The 19753-nt window shown below is 43.8% G+C and overlaps 1 protein-coding gene across 6 annotated transcripts in view; it reads right to left on the minus strand.

Annotated features, from left to right (window-relative positions):
- Positions 1-916: 916 nt before the first annotated feature.
- LOC146708047 (myosin-10) overlaps positions 917-19753 on the minus strand; it is a 65216-nt gene continuing 46379 nt past the window's right edge. For all 6 annotated transcript variants that reach the window (XM_085459763.1, XM_085459762.1, XM_085459760.1 and 3 more), the window contains 27 exons: positions 19371-19564; positions 19137-19258; positions 18608-18677; positions 17528-17688; positions 16137-16245; positions 15625-15756; positions 15260-15466; positions 14599-14736; positions 12937-13060; positions 12357-12528; positions 10060-10272; positions 9762-9906; positions 9460-9666; positions 9268-9372; positions 8571-8723; positions 7956-8204; positions 7660-7872; positions 7306-7518; positions 7030-7191; positions 6815-6943; positions 6631-6719; positions 6366-6489; positions 5957-6046; positions 5284-5402; positions 5083-5191; positions 4819-4991; positions 917-3870 (listed from right to left, as the gene is read on the minus strand). In XM_085459763.1, the coding sequence (XP_085315889.1) occupies positions 3723-3870; positions 4819-4991; positions 5083-5191; positions 5284-5402; positions 5957-6046; positions 6366-6489; positions 6631-6719; positions 6815-6943; positions 7030-7191; positions 7306-7518; positions 7660-7872; positions 7956-8204; positions 8571-8723; positions 9268-9372; positions 9460-9666; positions 9762-9906; positions 10060-10272; positions 12357-12528; positions 12937-13060; positions 14599-14736; positions 15260-15466; positions 15625-15756; positions 16137-16245; positions 17528-17688; positions 18608-18677; positions 19137-19258; positions 19371-19564 (4070 nt within the window). In that variant the 3' untranslated portion in view covers positions 917-3722. The remainder of the gene's footprint in view (positions 3871-4818; positions 4992-5082; positions 5192-5283; positions 5403-5956; positions 6047-6365; positions 6490-6630; positions 6720-6814; positions 6944-7029; positions 7192-7305; positions 7519-7659; positions 7873-7955; positions 8205-8570; positions 8724-9267; positions 9373-9459; positions 9667-9761; positions 9907-10059; positions 10273-12356; positions 12529-12936; positions 13061-14598; positions 14737-15259; positions 15467-15624; positions 15757-16136; positions 16246-17527; positions 17689-18607; positions 18678-19136; positions 19259-19370; positions 19565-19753) is intronic.

Genomic DNA, 19753 nt, shown 5'->3' on the forward strand with positions numbered 1-19753 from the left:
ACTGGTGGAGAGTGCCAGCCCTTGTGGCTTCATACGAAACCATGACCTCAAACACACTGTGGTTGAAGGTGGATGGTATCATGAGTATCATGCCACAGGACCATGTGATTTTTAGCCATATAATTGTTTAGCGTCCATATAGTACTTGTTCAACATGAAATTATAATTTTGAAAACTTAATATTAATTTACCAGCTACTGTAATTTGATTAAACGGTAATCAGTTGTGATATTTGTGATTCCTACGTTATTCTTGATTTTTTTTTACAATATTTACTAATATTAACTCAGAATGTTACAAAAATGACTTACTACTATTTCAGCATATTCTTGCTGTGCTAACACTTAATGTGATTTATCAATAGCAATGGATAAACAAAATGGGTCTAATGGTCTGATTTTATGGCAAATAATCAAGTTTAATAACCTAAATGTTATTAAAATTGATTATGTTAGCATTAGCACCATAAAGGGCCAAATCAACCGTTTGGTTGACCACTTAAAAAAAAAAAAAATTAAACACTTAATTTCACTTTTTTAATGCTGTCAAGTGACATATATCTGTTTAGTAAGTCCTCTAACACTATCATATATCAAAAAATTATATCTTCCTACCTTAGTTTCATCAAAAACATTCACAATATGTTGGATGGTTTTTTGTTTCTGACTTCCTGGTTGGGAGAGCCAACAGTTTCCGTTCACAGTGCCTTCTGGTGGATTTCTTTGGCATTACAGATGAAAAACCAATTGGTAGAAAAGACTCAACAAGATAGGTCAATTTCAGTGAAAGCCTCAGTTAGATATAGGGCCTGAAAATGTGCTCTACCAATTGGTTGACCAGAACGCTAAAGGGTTAATGACACAAGCCTAAAAATAACCAGTTTGTTAAAAAGGAGACAGAAAATACGAGAGCAGAGTAACCGTTACAATGAATATGCTTTATTTTCCTTTTACAAAAACAGAAAAAAATCACCGTCTAGAAATACAGGTATACAAGAAATAACAATGATGAGAGTATTTGCAGTTGAACGCCTGGTTGTCAACAGCCAGCTGGGTGATAATAATAGTAATAATAATTATAATAATAATAAAAGAAAACAGAGTTGACTACTAGTGAATGTTAAAGCTTCCAACCAAATTGCATCCTGTGCAGCGCATCAGTTCCCACAGTAATGTGCTAAGCCTTCGCCTGAGGGGGAGAAACGAGCTTAGCATGAGAGTAACGTGGGGAAATGAGGCCGCAGAGGGCTCCGCTTCTCGTGTTAGTTTAATCATAATACTGTAATACTGACTTTGACCCACACGCTCTAGCTAGGATGATATTACAAACGCAGAGGTACACGGTGGATATGATGATACGAAGCACGGCGACAATACAAAAGAAAAGAAAGCAAAATGAAGTGTTGAGTATCTTCTTCTTGATGTACCTGTTACACCTCTGTGAGGAAGCTTTGCCCGCTTATGTTCTTATTTAGTGTCTAAGGCACTTTTAAAGAAACATACTGTTTAGTGTTGACGTTTGAGGAGGGAGGGGGGCACAGGAGTCTGCCATTAATGGGCACAGGTGGTGGATATGGGAGCCCTGGCGTGTGGTTTTCACACTGTGGAGGCTGCTGGAGATAAAGCAGAACTAAGAAAAAAAAAACCTCTTGAATTCAGACAACCTGTAATGAACGAAGAACAAGTGCTTGATCGGATCTGTCAGAGGTCTGAAGATTTGGGATTAAAGTCGCAAAATATAGTTTGTATCTGCTGATTTGTGTTTCACTGCTGTTCTGAGGGGTTTTTCCAGCACACTCTGTTAATCATTTTGCTGAAGAAAGAAAAATATTTTCTTTAAACTTTTGAGATCTGTTTTTATTTGGAATTGCAAACCGGTGCAGACAAGAAGTATTTAAGGGGAACTCGACTGATGTCTTTAAAATAAATGGACCCAAACTGATACACTAAAACCACCATTACTCCTCATGGTGCCTACATTACCCACAATGCAACTTAACCATTGCAATACAGAGAGGAGTGTAGACTACAGAGTCAGACTCTGTTCCAACTCCATCTACACTTTTAAACTTGTCTTGCGCTGAAAGCAGCCTGTAATGCCTGTTTCATTCACATATTTAATATAGGCGACATTAATACTCAGGGTTACATGTCAACCAAGCTTCCTGCTGCCATCCTTATGGGACTTTTGCCCACATTTGGCCTGTATTAGATTCTCAGATGAGCTCTCTCCTCCTCCTCCACGTATAAAGAAGCCAGCTGAGGTGTTCTGGGCGTGTCCTCCTGGAGGAGACCCCAGGGCTGACCCGTGACGCTCTAGAGAGATGAGGTTTTTGGGTTGGCCCAGGCAGACGAACATCTGTCTCAGGCACTTGAAACTTTTTGTCCGTGCTGGCTTAAAAATGTTAATATTTCTCCATCCAGCTGACAGTGAGTGTTTCAGTAACAGCAGTCGAGTGTTGTTAAATCACACCTTTGCTTCTTAAAGATCAGAGAAAAGCTAATGCTTGCTGAATGTTGACGTCTGCGATCTTGAATTTTTCAGTTTTATTTACAGTATATGTTTTACCAAATCATAGCATAAAGTCAATTTAAAGGTAATACAAAGCAAGGCTGAGCACAAACACTGTAAATGTGGTGATAAGGTGACTAGTTTTAATCTTCGCGTCTAATCGGAGCACGTGATTACAACCATTTAGTGTCGTACTGAGTGCAGCTTTAGTGCTTCCGGTTTGAGCTTCTTTCCTCTTTGTTGGCTTTAAGTTTGAATTCTCTGTGCATGTTCCAGCATTGGTGCATCATTCGCGGCTCGGGCCAATCCACAGGACAGGTCGTTAGCTTTAGATAACCAGTTAAAACCCAGCGAGACATTCTTTTATTACATGTTGAGATGAAGCCACAGAGAAAATATAATACCTCTTTTTTTGTTTGTTTTCACAGTAATATACTTTCACTTGAGAGTCTGTGTTTTTCTATTGCATGTCCCGAGATGTTAGTTGTTCCCATAAGTGCTGCAGTGTAAAAGCCGAAAAAGAAACATCGTCAGAAAGAGACTCATGCAACAAAAGCAGCCGGCGCTGCCGTCCGGAGGCCACAGTGACCTTGGTTTGTGTGGGCTTTTAGGTTTTAGTCATTCAGAACACTGGATGGAGGGAGCGTGTCAGGTGAGAGATGGCTTTTGCATGACGAGTGAGCAGAACACTTAAAACACCAGAGTCAGACACTTTTCCTTGTAGTCCTGCATTTCCAGTATGAGTTGCGGCCACATGACGGACGTGATGTGCGCACACCTCACAACCTTTGCCTACACGCAGAGTTTCGTTTGTATAAAAAGCACTTTGTACCTAAAAAGCAGAGCAGATGATTTCTGATGGGACGGGTGGGACGGGGCAGGTGTAAGGGTTATGATGCTGAGATGATGCTGACGGACGAGCCAGGACTAGCAGCTTGTCAGAGGAGAACGGAGTAAGGCAGAAGTGTCCGTTTGTCCTGTGGCACTCCAGATCGGAGGCGTTCCTTGAGGAGGGTGGTGGATTTTCCCTGCAGATGTGATGGATGAAAAAAAAAAAGGGCTGTCAGGCATGCTCCGCCCAACTTGAATAGAAACCTCTCATCGCTCTGATCTTCTGAGTGGATTGAGATGAGTCCATGTGGACTTTGGGGGTGGGGGAGACACAGTTGGGGAAAAGGGTGGGGTGAGGAAAGAGGCGGTCGCTGCTGCGGTTACTCGACGTTGGTGTTTGGCGTCTCGTTAAAGTCGCCGGAGCGGCTGTCTGCGTCGTCGTCTGACATGTCGACGGAGGCGCCGTCCAAGTTGAGGTTGCGCCGGCCTGAGCGGCCAGAGGAGAAGCTGCTGACTGGACCGCCACGCCTGGGCAGAACAAACGGAAGAAAGCTTTAAACCTCCAACATTTCAGAAAACATAGATTGTGGGATGACGAGATACCACTGTGGTGGAAGAAGAGCCGGGAGGTGATGTGATTGGCTTAAACGCAGGAAAACTGTTATTTTGAAAGACGTATGCGGTTCTCAGGAGCTCCAGCGGGCGCTAAGATCAACTATAAAAGTGAAACTGTGACCGCTGCTGACACAAATACATGCTAACATAACATAACATCACATTTACCGGTAACTGCATTTTCATTCATTATGATGGAGGATGGAGCAGACTGTAAACACACTGCAATGACAGCCACAGCTTCAAAACCTTAAGACTGACCAGTCTGGTAATAGTACCAGTGTAATCACTGGCGCTGTGTACCTGAACAAAGTGAAAGAGCTGCAGTAATATTAACTAAATGAGATCACATAGTTGTCTGACTACAGTTTAGTCAGACAGGAGCCTCCCTGGCTCCTCCAGTCTGTGTGATGAGGTATCCTCGGGCAAGACCCTGGACCCGAGTTTCCCCCGAAGCGTCCATCAGTGTGGATGGTTGGAAGAAGGTTGAATTAGACTTGTGGCAGAGAGTGCTAAAATAGAGTAGAAAGGTGATCTATAAGTACCAATCCATTTACTCAATCGCCTCCCGGCTCCATCACCATATTGGAGGAATGACATGCAGGAATGAGAGCTGTCAACATGATGAGGGTGTAGAGGGTGTAGTGGGAGGATTGGTGAAGTGAGTTTAGCAGATTCTTAAAATGAATAATAAGTTAAATGATCAAAACTTTGGCAAACAGCCTGACCCAGTAATAATGATCACGATTATTACTGGGTCAGGCTGTTTCCACTCTGTGTTTTTTATCTCTGCACTGTTTCGGTATCTAGTTCAGGTTCTGGGTTATTTTTAAAACCGGTTAATCGCCGTCCTCTTTGTACCTGAGGCGGTTCTTCAGTGAGGTGACCTCTCGGGTGAGACCCTCGCTGGCCTCGGTGGCATCGTCCAGCTCCCTCTGCAGCTTCCTGCGAGCGGCATTTGCTCTGGTGGCCTCCTCCTCCGCCTCCTCCAATTGACGCTTCAGCTGCTTCATGCGAGAGTTCGCCTTCTCCATCTGACGCACAGATGGAGGGTGAGAAGTTGTAGAGAACCGGCAGTGTGAATGCAGACGGAGCAAAGCCTAATCATTTCCTGTGTGTCCGTACCTGCTCCTTGTACTGGTCGGCATGACGACGCTCGTCCTCCACCTGCATCATCACCTCCTTCAGTTTCTTCTCTGTACGTCGGACGATTTTGTTGGCTGCCGCTCTCTCCCTGGAGGTTTAATAGCAGAAAACGTAAACATGACCCAATTATCGTAGTCTACTCAAAAGGATCTAAAATCTGCTCTTTAACATCTGGATTACTTGGCTTCCTGCTCCAGCTGCTCTTCCAGCTGCAGGATTTTGGCTTCCAGAGCAGTGATGGACGCCTTAAACTTTGACTTGACAGCCCCCTCCAGCTCTGCCAGCTTGGCCTTCAGCTCCTGTGTTCATGGTAACAGAGCAAATATTCAGTTTGTTAGTTTAGAGTTGTGATCAGGAGGTCCTGTTCATGCACCTGAAGGATCATGTTCTCGCGTATCTCCTGATCCCACTGGTGCATCTGTAACGTGCATCTGCAGCAGAGTTACAGTAGAGCTGCGGGTCAGAGAAACTGAATCTGGGGATCACATTGTGGTATTGAACCCCCAAATACGAAATGCTTGTGTCCTGATCTGCTGCCTCTAGTATAGATCAGGGGTGTCAAACATAAGGCCCGGGGGCCAGAATCGGCCTGGCAGGATTTGACAGGATTTGTAGTAGATAATGGCAGATGGTGGAAGAATAGAGCTGTGGTTTAGACCTCGGAGGAGACTGGTGGCAGCTCCCGGGCTGGGCTCACATGTACTAAAGAGAGGTGAAATGCTTAAAAACAAAGAAACAAAAACATGAGATGAGGTGTGGGAATGAAAAAGAGAACAGCTTGTAGTACAGGAGGGTGTAAACAGAAGGGAAATGAGAAAGATAAACACTGTAATAAGCTTCAAGTCTACGAGACCTTGTTTTGTCGCTCCAGCTGCTGGCGGGCGTTCTCACTCTTCTGCGCAGTGTTGCGCTCTGCTGCCAATTCAGTATTCAGGGTGTCGACCTGAGAGAGAGAGAGAGCGCGGCAGGCAGGTGAGAGGGATTGTGGGAAAAGGAGAGAGCAGACAAACACGTTGATGGGTGTTTTAATTTTACTGTGTTTAGTGTTTAAAAGAAACATTTGCACGCCACAAGTTTGTCTTATCCTTTCTCATCAATCAAGAGGTTTTTGGTACATCACTCTCTGTGTCACTCGCTTCACCCACCAACCTCCAGGAAACACTTGACAGCCAGTTAGGAAATAAAATTTTTTCCCTAGCAACCAGTAGCTGAATCACATCCAGATAAAGTTTGTGACACTGCTGATTATTTAGTGTGCCTACCTGCAGGTTGGCCTTTCTGAAGCGGTCGTTGAGCAGCTCCATGTTGCCCTGCTCCTCCTCCAGCTCCTCCTCCAGCTGGGTGATGCGAGCCTCCAGCCTCCGCTTCTCCTCCAGCAGCGACGACCTGACGCAGAGTTTCTATTAAATTTCTACTGATTCACAGCGATTGTAAGACTATAAAACAAATCATTTGATCCCTGAGGGGCACATAAAACCTGGCTAATTATTAATATGAAGTTTGGAAAAACTACATGTTCATACTGACTTTCCAGAAGCACTGCTGGAGATCTCGTCAGCCAGCTCATCCCTCTCCTGCTCAGCATGTCGACGGGCCCTCTCTGAAGCTGCGTGGTCCTGCGCAGACACACACACGAGATCATTTAGCATTTCAGACGTTACACACAAATAACTCTGATTATCACCACAAAAGGCAAAAGTCAGAACTTCACCTCCTGAAGCTGCAAGATTTCAGCTTCCAGACTCTTGAGTTTCTTCTCGTTCTCCTTGGACTGCGCGAAGATCTCATCCCGGGAGGCTCGGGCCTCCTCCAGCTCCCTCTGGTAGTCTTTCATCTGAGCCTGCAGGAGCAGCAACGTGATACGGACAAGCTTAGAGACTGAGATAATTGAAAATCAGGACAGACACTAAGCAAACATTTGCGTACCTGTAGTTTCCGGAGCTGTTTGATGGCCTCGTCCCTGCCTTTGTTGGCAGCTTCGATCTGACCCTCCAGCTCGTTCAGGTCCATCTCCAGCTTCTTCTTGGCTGCCACAGCCACAGATCTCTGCTTCCGCTCGTCCTCCAGCTCCGCCTCCATCTCACGTACCTGCAAGAAAAAAACAACTTAATGCAAACGCTGTCATTCTGATGATGTAAATGAAGATAAACTGCACATTAAAAATGTGGCGTCAGTCCTTCAAGATCATCGGCCACTTTGTACCTGTTTGACCAGCGCTCTTTTCTTCTCCTCGCCCTGCTCGTCTCTGGCCTGCAGGTCTCGGTCAAACTGAGCCTTCATGGCTTGCATGTTGACTTCCAGGCGGAGTTTGGCATCTTCTGTGGCCTGCAGCTCATCCTCCAGCTCCTCCAGCTGTGTTCTCATCTCCTCCACCTGCTGCTCCAACGTACGCTTGGACTTCTCCAGCTCATGGACCTGTGAGCAGCCAGAGGAGTGGCAAAAATGTGACACAGCTGCACAATAAACTTATGAAATCCTGAGATTTCAGGTCCTCAGGTATTTCTGTGAACATATCTTAATCAGCAGTGTCACTGGAGAGGTCAAAAGGTCACTCACATTCTTCCCCACATCATCCTTGGAGCTCATCAAGTCCTCCATTTCAGCACGAAGTTGTTTGTTAAACCGCTCCAGTTCTTCTTTGGCCTCCAAGGCCTCCTCCAGAGCTCTGGCCATCGACAGAGCCTTGGTCTCCTTCTCTCTGGCCTCTGCCTCAGCGCGATCGCGCTCCTCAGCGTAACGAGCAGAGATGGTCTTCTCCTCAGCCAACATCTAACATAGATAACAGAGCCTTCATTACACTGAACAAACCGTAAGAGACCTTCAATATCTCATCTCTGTTTGATCTCCGGTACCTGGTCAAACTTCTTTTGCTTCTTTTCCAGATTGGACACGATCTGTCTCTGGAGGTCCAGTTCCACCATCTGGTCATCCAGCTCCTGCTGCAGTCGGTTTTTAGTTTTCTCCATCTTGTCCAAAGACATTGTCTTCTCCTCCAGACGCTGGTTGGTGAGCTCCATGTCCTTCTGGAGTTTCCTCTTCACCTCCTCCAGACCCTCCATTGCTCCCACATCCTCCTCCAACTTCTTCTTTGTCTCAAACAGCTACAAAGACATTTTAAAAATATTTGTGACGTGACCTTTGCTGGCCCATCAGTGTGTGCTGGAGAGATAATCAGCTGAGGTTTACCTGCAGATGCTGAAGATGCTAATAATAGTTTTATTAATTATTAATCCAAACCACATGTTTTGAAGTGACTCAGATTTTCTCTTCATTTATCTGTGAAGCCTCACTGAGTTACAGTTGTCTGCACGCTGTGCTGCACCTGCTGCTACAGGTGCTCACAGCAGGTAAACAGCTGGAAACGGTTGCCGGGCCCTTCTCCTGGCACTCGGCTTCAGCGGTACCTCGAAGGTGTTTCTGCCTGACTGGTTTGTGTGCGTCAGATGTGCCCTACTGTGAATATGTACCTGAGCCTGCACGGTCTGCAGCTGTTTCTCAAGGCTGCGTCGTGCCTCCTCATCCTCTTCCTGCTGCTCCAGCAAGTTGTTCTTATCCGCCTCCAGCTGGCGGATTTGGCCGCTCAGGTTCAGCTTCTGACGCGTCTCCTCCTGCCGCAACTCCTACGCGCAAAAACCACGATCAGAAACGATGGTCAAAAGACAAACGAAAAGCAGTTACACCAGTTTTAGTCTTAATACGCTGATACTTTAGCAGAGGCTGTCCTCGTTGGATGTGTGTGAGAAATACAGAGGCGAAAGCTGATTGGCTTCACTAGAAAGCTTAATGTTGATTAACCTGAGGTCTGTCTAAAAAGCACAAACACATCACCAGCACCCAAAAGTATTAAACTATTATTATACTTTAAAGTTTTTTTTAAAATTAGTTTTTATTTATTTCTCAAGTCAGTTCAGGTTTATTTAGCTTCAGTATCTGTTTTACTTTTCAAAACTGTAATATGGACGTATTTGTCATTTTTTGATAACAGGTATATAAACAATTTACTTGTCTTAAATGTTTTTGTGGTTTTATTTCTGCTTATTTTTTATTAACCATAATAATCTTGCTCCACAGAGGATTTATCAGGTAAAATGATGATTTCTGAACACGTCTCCTGCAGCTTTGAAATCATCAGGCAGAAACGTTGATGCTGATGGTCTTTCGTACCTCAGAGTCTTGCAGTTTGCTGTTCAGGTTTTCAACTTCTTTAGCCAGCTTAACGCCCTTCTTCTCTGCCTCCTCCAGCAAAGTAGACACGTTGTCCAGCTCCGTCTGACAAACAAATGGAAACACATTAAACAAAACTTTCCCTTAAAAACGAAAAAGGAAAATCAGTCCCAACAATGAGTTGGCATTTACCTGGAGCTTGTGGGAGCGCTCGGCCAGCTCTCCCTTGGCTCTCTCCACCTCGGTGGCCCTGGCCAATGACTCCTGCAGCTGAGCCTCCAGCTTCTTCCTCTTGTGCTCCGACTCAGTCTTTGCCTGCTGCAGAGCCTTCACTTCACAGACCAGCTCTTTGTTGTCATTCTCCAGGCACTGCTTGTTCTTCTCCAGGTTGGCCTTGAACTGCACAGATCAAATAAAAAAAAAAAAAAGCTTTTAGTGACATGTATGAAGGTAAACTGAAGACCTTAAAGGTTAGAAAGGTTTGAGCAGCTCACCCTCTTGGCCTGCTCCAACTGTTCGGACAGTTCCTCGAGCGTTGTGGCGTGCCTCTGCCTCATGTCCTGGATCTGAGCCTCGTGGTTTTTGGTCTCCTCGTCAATGGCCTTCTTCAGCTCTGCCACCTCCAGCTCTCGCTTGCTCCTGGAGATCATCCACGTGGGAAACAGTTAAAAACACAGGACTGCATATAAAGATGGACGCAGACTGAAGTCTATAGAACAGAGAGTGCTACCTGACGTATAACAACTGTGAGGTTCACTTTCTCATCACTGATAAATGAGCATTAATGAGCACCTGAGTTCCTGCTGGGCGGCCGTGGTATCTAGTGTGTCCTCCAGCTCAGTCTTCAGAGCTTCCAGCTCCTCACTCAGGTCTCTCTTGAGTTTCTCAGCTTTACTTCGACACATCTTCTCAGACTCCAGATCCTCCTGAAGCTCCGCTATTTGCGCCTGCAGCTCCCGAATCTGCTTCAAAGCGTTGTTCTTTTGCACCGACTCCTCATCACACCTAGTTGGAGACCCACAAACACATGTCAGTTTTTCCAAGCAGGTCTTAATCAGAGAATTAAATAAAATTCAAACATTTTCTCAAACCTTCAACTGATGATCTGCATTTCTACATTTCCTTTTTTTCCTTTTTTCTCTCTATATCACATTTGTATCTTCAATTCAGACGTCATTCAGAAGACATTAAACAGACTTCCTCACTCGAACATCCTTCACTGCTCTTTACACTTCACACAATTTAGATCCTTAGCATTTAATGTTTTCATGCTCGTAAGTGTGCAAGGCCCCTTTTTGGGTTTGAGTTCAGTAAATTTCATCATCACAGGATGAGCTTGAGGGTCCAGGTGGATGTTATTTTTCCTGTTGGTGCAGACACAACACTACAATGAACCGACATGTATGCAGACGTCAAACAACGACAGTGACGCAGAAGCTCATCGCAGCAAAATTCACTGGTTAATGTAATGTGTGAAGTACTGAGTGAAAGCAATCATTTTTCTTGTCAGTGGTTTGCTGTTTCGCACCAACTGATGAGCTGGAAAGTCCACTGAGAACAACAAATATGACCAAATATGACTGTGTGCAGAGTTTGATTAAGGAAAAAAAAAATGAAGTGAATTCAATGAAAGGTAAGTCCCTGCTGTCCTTTCAAGGATGAGATAGCCACCTGTGCACACATGGTGGCAGTGTGGCGAACTGTTTACAGCTGAAGCTGTGTGTGAGTGTATGTGTTCCTCATCAGAAGAGGAAAATGTGATGGGACTGCTGATTTGTTTGCAGCTGGATGTGCGTCCAAGTAAACCTCGTGCTGGCTGCAGCGTTCCTGCGACATTCCTCACTAATGTAGAAATCTGCTGATTAAACACACCGAACATCAAAATGATTCAGTTTTATAATTAACACAGTGAGACCGCTTTGATTAAAAGCACTAATGACTCCCATATAATTGCAATGCTCCGTTTTCCAATCTGTCAAAGATGACAGGATTGTTCTCAGAATAGCTGCTGAACTCAAAATGAAGCACATCAGCTTTAATGAAAGCCTAATTACGTGCGGCTGTGACTAAACCGATGATTTCTGTGTGTGAAATTGGTCGGGCAGATGTTTACCATCAAACCCCGTGTCTGCTGAACGGAGGGGAGCACTGAGAAGTCCCATTAAAGTGATCAGAGCTGACCTTCAGAGGAAAACACCTCCACAGCTGTTTACCTCATTAGCAGTTTTATGAAGGATAAATATGGAAAACAAATCAAACATAAAAGCAAATGTGGACATTTAACCGCTGTGGAAAATAAATACATAAAGAAAATATTTAGCTGGAGGTTAGATGCAAACAGTACCAGGTGGAGGAGATGCAACATCTAAAGTATGAGAAGCTAATATTCACTCCATACGACTCGTGATCCATCTTAAGAGAAGAAGTAATATTAACAGAATATATCCATCTGCCTGTGTGATATACGTCTTGTGTGGTATCATGTGCTTTAAGAGCTGTTAAAACATGATGACAGCCCGTTTTCGCTCTTGACTCCTTGTGCACGCAGCGCATCAATCAACATCAGTGTGCCTGTAATCAGACGCGGCTGCCCCGAGACGAAAGGTCCGAGCCGCCGTCGCTTGAGGAAACGCCACAGAGTGCCTGAGTGCTGAAGCACGTTCGCCGCTTTAATTTCGCAGTTGCACGTGTTTCTGTTATTGAATGGCTATTTCAGACTAACGATGGAGTGCTGTTGTCATGGAAACGGGAAGCAGTGCAGTATAGTTGTGCGTGAGGATTTATGTTCCTGAAATGAGCAACACTAGCAGTTACACATTACCACACAAGCGTAGGTTTGCAGAGAGCAGCTATAAAAATACTTCAGCAAAAAAGTTGCTTTTTTTTTTTTGTTTTTTTTAATGTGGCGAAAAAACTAAATCGCGAGCTTTGTTCACAATCTGACTCACTGCTGCTGAGCTGCACCTCTCAGTAAATCTTCATATTGGCTTTTTAAAAATATTTTTTAAGAGGCGGTTTTGTGCTGGGACAGTGTTTACGTTTCGTGGAGGTTGTGTGACACACTCATTTTAATGTTTTTTACCACTGACCTGGCCAGAGCAGCCTGCAGCTCCTCCTCCTTTTTGGCCAGCTGGATCTTCAGCTCCTCTATCTGTGCCTGAAGCTCCGCAATCTGGTCCTGCAGGTCGGTCGTCTCGGCGTCCAGCTTGCGTTTGGCTTTCTCCAGCTCCTGACGTGTTTTCTCTTCTTTCTTTAAACGCTCTAAAGGGAAGCACAACCACAGAAACACAAATACAAAGGTGGTCACTGATCATAACAAACTTTTCTGTTTGGAGTTAAACTTTTTTTTTCCATCACTGAGTAAGCTCACAAGTTGTGCAGCAGCCATACAAGAAAAAGGCCATTTAGAAGGTGTGAAAACACAAACATGTAATCATATTAGCTGCTAATTAACTCGCTGTACAGTTGTGAACACTAAATGATTAACAGTCATACTGCATGTCCCAAATGACCTCTGTGCTGTTCTATTTTTATGAAGTTTTGAACTTGCTGGCTTATTTAAACTCCAACACCACCCCCGTCTACCCTTTACACACAGCCCCTGTTTTGTGCCTGTCCTTTTTTTGGACCCCACATAGAGCTGGTAACAGCCTACTGGTAGCGTCTTACCCTCCAGGTCAACCATCATCATCTCCTGCTTGTTCTTGACCTTGCCGAGATTCTTTGCTTTTTCCTCCTCCTCAGTCAGCTGGGAGGTCATCTCGGCGATCCTGTCCTCCAGCAGCTTCTTCTCCTGTTGGGTTAAAAAAACCAAAAACATCAAGACTCAAGACCTGCAACTGCTGTATAAACGCGAAAAGGTCTCAGTACTTTATTGCCAGGGGGTCAGTCCATGGATACTACTGAAATACTGAGAGCCTCCAAACAAATCCCCACAATTAAGTCAATCAAATAATACAGCAGTTGCCTCAAGGTCTCTACAATAACACAGAGGAAAAACAACAATCAGGCGACCCCCTGTGAGCAAGAATTTGGCGACAGTGGGAAGGAAAAACTCATTAGTTTTACCTTAATACCGTTTTGCAGGCTGCTTTCCCATCATTATTTTTAATCTTTTACTCTGCCTCAGGTTCTGCCCTCTTAGCTAACCCGATGTTTCAAACAAACTTTCTTCTGATTGTCTGCTCCTCTCAAAAAAACAGAGAAAGGATTAAGAGGCAGGCGAGTGATGCCTGCAGCTGTGTGGCTGAGATAATGATGAAATGGTAGCGGCTCTCTCTCAGTGACATAATTCAAACCCAAAAGTAGAAACAAATATCTGAAACTGAGTGTTTTTATCTTTCAGCTCATTCTTTGAACCTTTGGCCGTGTTTAACATGAGCATCCACCACTGCGATCATATATAAAGGTTCCCTGTGGTGGTATTTAGAGGCCTGACACTGAAAACTAAACCTTTGAGTTACAGACTTCTCTCTCTGCACACATTTACAAGTTTGGTTACAGACCAAATTGATTGAAACGTAAGTAAACAGCTCTCCACACACATTTATAAACTGCAGAATAACATTCCAGTTACCTGAATCTAGTATAATAAACTGTAATCACTGACTGAAAAATTGCAGGATCTTCTACTTTATCTGAGTTGCATCATTACACTTTACAGAGAACAGACAGATCAATGAGGAGGAACAGTCATGAGCTTCAAAGTCTTATTAACTGGTGGGACTATAACCAGCACCATCTATTAACTGTGCCATACAGCTAACCATTTCCTCTATTTAGCTTTGTGATGAGATTAGAAAGCAGATGGTAGACAGCAGCACCCTTCATTGCACAGGCTGCTATTGAAGGTAGCAGGCGACGCGTCACCGTCATGCAGAGGAAGAGCTGCAGCCGACGCTAATCAGTTTTAAGGCCTTTCTCAGTCTGAGTTTGTACTTGTTTCTGTCCAGCATCAGGCCCCTGTTCACTTATTAAGAAGTCTGTAATAACAGACTTCAGTTTCTAAATGTTTCACTCAGATGTTTAAAGAACAGCATACAGTGTAATTTACTGCTGTCTCTGATGTTCACTGAGTTAACATGAAGTTTTATACAACATGTCTTGTTCACTCGTTCACACTAGCAGCATTCTATCTATCTTTCTATCTAACACTCACACTCTGATGAACGCTTCAGGAGCAACTCAGGGTTCAACATCTTGCCCAAGCATGCTTTAGCATGCAGGCTAGAACATCCAGCGCCGATAAGCCTTTAATGATTCCACCTTAAAGAGCTTCCTCTACTTTCTGGGTTTTGTTTGAACCTTCATTTTCAGCTAAAATTGCCTCACCTTGAGAAACTTGGAGTTTTGGTCCTCCAGCAGCAAAATGTCCTCCTCCATTTTCTTGATCTTCGACTCAGCGGTCACTTTGTCCAGCTGCAGTTTTTGTCTTGCAGCTTCCTCCTCATCCAGCTGCTCCTCCAGGTCCTGTAGGAAGAACACGGCACACAAACATTTGTAACATGAAGATGGCAAAATCTGCAGTTTCCATACAGATGGAAGTTTAACACACTCATTTCTTTAAAGCCCAAAATCACAACCACGTCTGTACAGATTAAATATTTATGACCAAGTGATCTCGAAGCAAAATAGGAAAAAAACATCCTCATTTTTAATGCTTCAAGTCACTTTAGAGTTAATCTGATTCATCAGCTTCTCTGGGTTTCATCCAATATACAAACTGAAGAACACAAACAAAAGAGATATCTCATTTAAAATAATCAAAGGTTAAAAAATAAAGCAAGGAAAAGTGTCTTTAGGATCATTTAATATTCAAATGAAAAAAATCATCTTTCACAAACAGATGATGGGTATGCCGACCTCAGTATTTGAAACTTAATGAGCATCCGTCATTGTTACAGTGTAAACACTTAGCTGGATGTTGAAGCATCAAATAGAAAAATAAGAGAAGGTTGTGTTTCAAACTATATAAAGAGGAGATGACGTAAACCTGGATGTGCGACTGCATCTTCTTCTTCTCATTCTGCAGGCTCTGGTTCCTCTCCTCCTCCTCCTCCACCCTGGACTCCAGGTCGTGAAGGATCTCCTCCAGCTCTTGCTTCCTGGAGAGGAGACGAACTCTCATCTCTTCAGCCTCGGCGAACAGCTCCGTCTCCGCGTGGAGCTGCTCTGCTAAAATATTCTTCTCCTCGAGGAGCTGGAGAGAAGAAACAATTCAGAAAATGTGTACCACCTTCACGGCTACAAGTCCTTCCAAAAACTATGAACGTGCAATTTCCCTGAAGCCGTCATCAATAGATTTTAATAAATTATAATTCAGGAGAAAGATTTACTTATAAGTTGAGATATTTTTACCTGCTGGTGTTTCCTCTCCATCTCCACCAGCTCATTTTCCACCTTAAGTTGCCTCTCCTTCACTTTTACCAGCTCCTCGTCTTTGGCTTGCAGCTCCTCCTCCTGCCTGGTGACCTGCAGCAGCGGCTTCACCTGAGTGAGAGAGGAACAAAATTAGACATTTTAAATACTAAACAGAATGAATACAATTTTTTTTTCACGGTCATACTGGCCGGTTAATGGTAGAAAGCCAGTAGTTTTACTACAGCAAGTAGCATTTTTCTTATTATCAGCACTTTCCTGCCATATGTAATTATTCCCTCTAATGTAATTAATGGATTAACATGATTAGGACCAAGCCGAGTTATATCAAACAGACTGACAGACTGTTTGGATTAAGAAATTCTGCCAGAGAAATCTGAACACTGATTTCTGAAAAAGTAGGGCCTTAGGGCTTTAGCAGAGTTGGAGGGCTGATACGAGCGATATAAGAGCCATCTTTTGCTGTCAGAGGTTGGTGTCGTGGTTCTCACCTTGGTGAAGAGTCTCCACCACTGCCAGTGTCGCAGCTTCAAATAAGCAGCACAGTTCCTCTGCAGGACCTTCAGGGCACTCAGCTGCTGCTGCTTCTTAGCGAAGGCTCTAAGAGAACAAAATGAGAGATCAATATCTGAGCTTTTTTGTTTTTGTTGCACTATAGCCGAGCGACATCAATTGACCACTTTTTTAAAATAATAATTTGTATGTTAGGGTGCACTGACATATCACCACCTTTCCGGTTAAAAAAACAAGACCGTAAGTGCACGTATGTGGTTAAGAGTGCAACTTTGTGCTGAGCAGTGCATGATGCGTTTTTGGAGCCTCCTGCAGCCTAAAGCAGAATTTTATGTTTCAGCAATGGTGGCATGTTTGCTCTCCACTGGCACTTCGGGGATGTCCCATCTGCGGAGAGGGAGTGTACAAAGTATGTGTTACAACCGGCCTGTGGGCCACTCTTGTTTGTGCTGTTGTTGGGCCGTCAGCCAGCCGCGGAGAAGAGCGAAATGTTAAGAACAGTGAACAGTGTCCACTGCAGCCACTGTTGTGCCTCTCATGTTGTATCTTCCGATCTCTGAAGTTTTTGATTTTTTCACAGTTCTTCCATTCCCGGTGAGCTTCCATTCTCCCTTCCTTATTTCGGAGCATTTTTCAAACAATCACCATTTGGCAGATGCAGAGGTCGTCCGCATCCAGAGTGAGTGAATCAAACAGGAAAGGTAAAATTGACGCAGAGCTCAAACTCGCTCTAACGCTCCCTAAAGCGGAAAAGCTTTCCAGATCTATTACCAACAGTTACCTAATGGTCTCATTTTCCAGCTGCGCATTTCATCATTGTATTTTAGACATGAATGATAACAGAATAATAATAGTGATGCTTCTTCTTTTGCGCAGCAATAAAAACGATGACCTGCACATCACTTCTATTTGATTTTCTTAATATGTTGAATACCCCGGGCTTAATAAAACATGGCAGAATATTTTGAAGCATTAAGATAAACATGCAAACAAACACCACAGATACATTTACACTTGCTGAACCAGTTGCCTCAGACCACCACGGGGGCTGGTTTGAGCAGCTGGATCTCCATCCCAAAGTGCACTCTGGGTTTCAAACCTTTACATTTGTTCTCACCATAGAAACTCAAAAATATAGGCTCTCCAGGGAGTCGTAAAAACTAATACACTGGGGTACAAGAATCCGCTAGAGGCTCTGATTGATTAAGCATGTGACAGGTGACTTACTAGCAATACTACAAGAAGGTCAGCCAGAGAGTACAGGAAAGGAAGGGGGCGCAAACGACCGAGTATTGTAGACTGTAGGATGTAAACTATTATATGGGAATAACCCATATGTAGCAGCACATACAGCGATATAAAGACTCACTTGCGGGCTAAGTATCCACGGCACACGGACTGGAAGTAGATGATTATGTCAGTGATCTTTAGGTCTCGCTCCTCCTCCAGATGAGCCAGAACACCAGTTCTGAAGAAGATCTTACTTTGACCAATCCGGAACAGGTTGGGGTCCAGCTCCAGGGCTTGGATCTATAAAAGGAACACAGTAAGTTGTAGATGAATAAACTGCACGGGCTTAAACAACCTCTACCACAGAGATTAATAGATTTATTCAAGTTACAAACTTTTAGCGTAGGTCAGGCCTGACTAACTCTTAGTGTCAATCCAGATCTAGATGAAGGAATTTTTTGGAAGGATTCTTTACCATTGCAAGATGAGGTCAGGCTGGACATTTCAGGCGACATCTACACAAATGCATATAAAAATAAACAAAATACTGTGCTACCCCTCAGCATTTTGGTAGACGCACATATGGTATCAGGTTGGAGATCCTAGATGACGTCCTTCTTGAGTTATTGCATTCACAAACTGTCCATGTCACCCAATACCCCATCAGCCTTCTATGGCTGAGGGGTAAAATGGGGTAAAATGAAAACTGGTAGTTTGATGGCTTCCAAGAAAATGTCACAAATTTTCAGATCCAGAAATCGTTCTGGACCCAGGAACTCTATTCATATGTGGTGTGGAGGGAATTTCCACTCTTGGTTTGAGGTATGTGGCCTGATTTCTTTTGTTTAAGACTGAAAGCTGTTGTATTAATGAGAACTCTTGTCTAGTCAAGTTTAGAAAACATTTAAAAAGACAGTCAAAGGAGCTTTGACTGGATGACCTGGATGACTGAGAACCTTCACAGACATTTAAAAAGACAAATTAACATTTTGACAGCCCCTCCAGGTTGACTGTCCAGTCAGTGCTCGTCCTGGGCATATTCAAACCTGTAAATGTTTTTGCTTCTGTTTATGGGTTAAATGTAAAGTTTCCTTCAATCAGTGTGGATTGAGCCTTGAAGTCTGTTTCACTTTGTTTTTGGATGTGTCAGAAGTGTTCTCCTATCAGCAGTGGTGTATATATCCAACAACCATCACAGGATCAGGAAAGATAGCATTACCATTCTCTCACAGGCTTGTTTCCCATCCATGAAACCCTTGGGGATAGCGTTGGGTGTAAGGATTTCATATCTGTGTGCAAAGAGAACAAAGTGTGAATAAGTGAGTTTTCTTCTTGAAAAGAAAAAATAAAGAGTTAAAAATTTATTTACTTGGATGCTCAATCATCCAGGTAAGTAAATCACAAAAGGTTGATACTGTTCATCTGGACGTAGCACTTTCCGTGCTGTGATTGCAGCCGTTCCCCACCTCTCTGTGAATGGTTCTCAGGGCCATTGGTTGTTGATCAATGGTTGTTGATCAATGTTCATGACAATTTGCATAATAATGATCAAGGAACTGACCTCACAGCCCATTGTTCATTCGGTGGACTAGTTTCAGTCATTGTGCAGACTGGGGAAACCTGCAGTTAGCTGAGGCTGAAAAAGTCACTTGGATGAGTGATGAAACGTTTCTCCAAATGAAAACGCTACGTCCAGATGAACAGAATCAACCTTTTGGGAGTTAAAAAAAAGTGGTGATGTTTCTCACCGCTGTCTAAACTCCTGGAAGACGATGCGGTTGGGGAAGCCCTGTCTGCAGATACGAATCCCCTCCAAGACTCCGTTACACCTGAGCTGGTCCAGAACCAGGTGAGGCTCAAGTTTCCCAGCCTGAAGGAGGAAATGATACACTCTTAAATACAGAAACAGAAACTTTACCATATTTTATTTTTTTAAAGGAGTCCCAGACTTCCCACTTAAGTTAGATAGTAAAAGTATTTACTCTTTTTTCGTGGTTGGGGATGATGCAGCGGACAAAGTTGGGGTTGGTGTTCCTCAGTGTGGCCATAAGCTTAGTGAGTGACTCTTTGTAGAGCTGTCCCACCGTACGAAACATGCCCTTTTTCGTTTTGTAGGTGGCACCAAACGCCGTCTCGTTCATTCCTGCCACCTGGTCCAGTCCCACGATGCGGTCGACTGGAGGGGTGACGGGAACATATTATTGTGAGTCTGTGTATTTCTGAGATGGTCACCGCAGGAACAAGTGGTAGCAGCACGGTGGCATAATGTGGCTACATGACCGAGTGCAGATGAATGAAAACTATCAAATGAAGGCAGTCTACCAAAGCAGCAGTCAAGAGTCTAAAAGTATCGCTTGTTTCTGCA

This window comes from Copadichromis virginalis, linkage group LG6 (genome assembly GCF_057382275.1).
Source record: "Copadichromis virginalis isolate Kocher_CV1m ecotype Utaka linkage group LG6, C_Virginalis_male_GT1.1, whole genome shotgun sequence".
NCBI classification, from domain to species: domain Eukaryota; kingdom Metazoa; phylum Chordata; class Actinopteri; order Cichliformes; family Cichlidae; genus Copadichromis; species Copadichromis virginalis.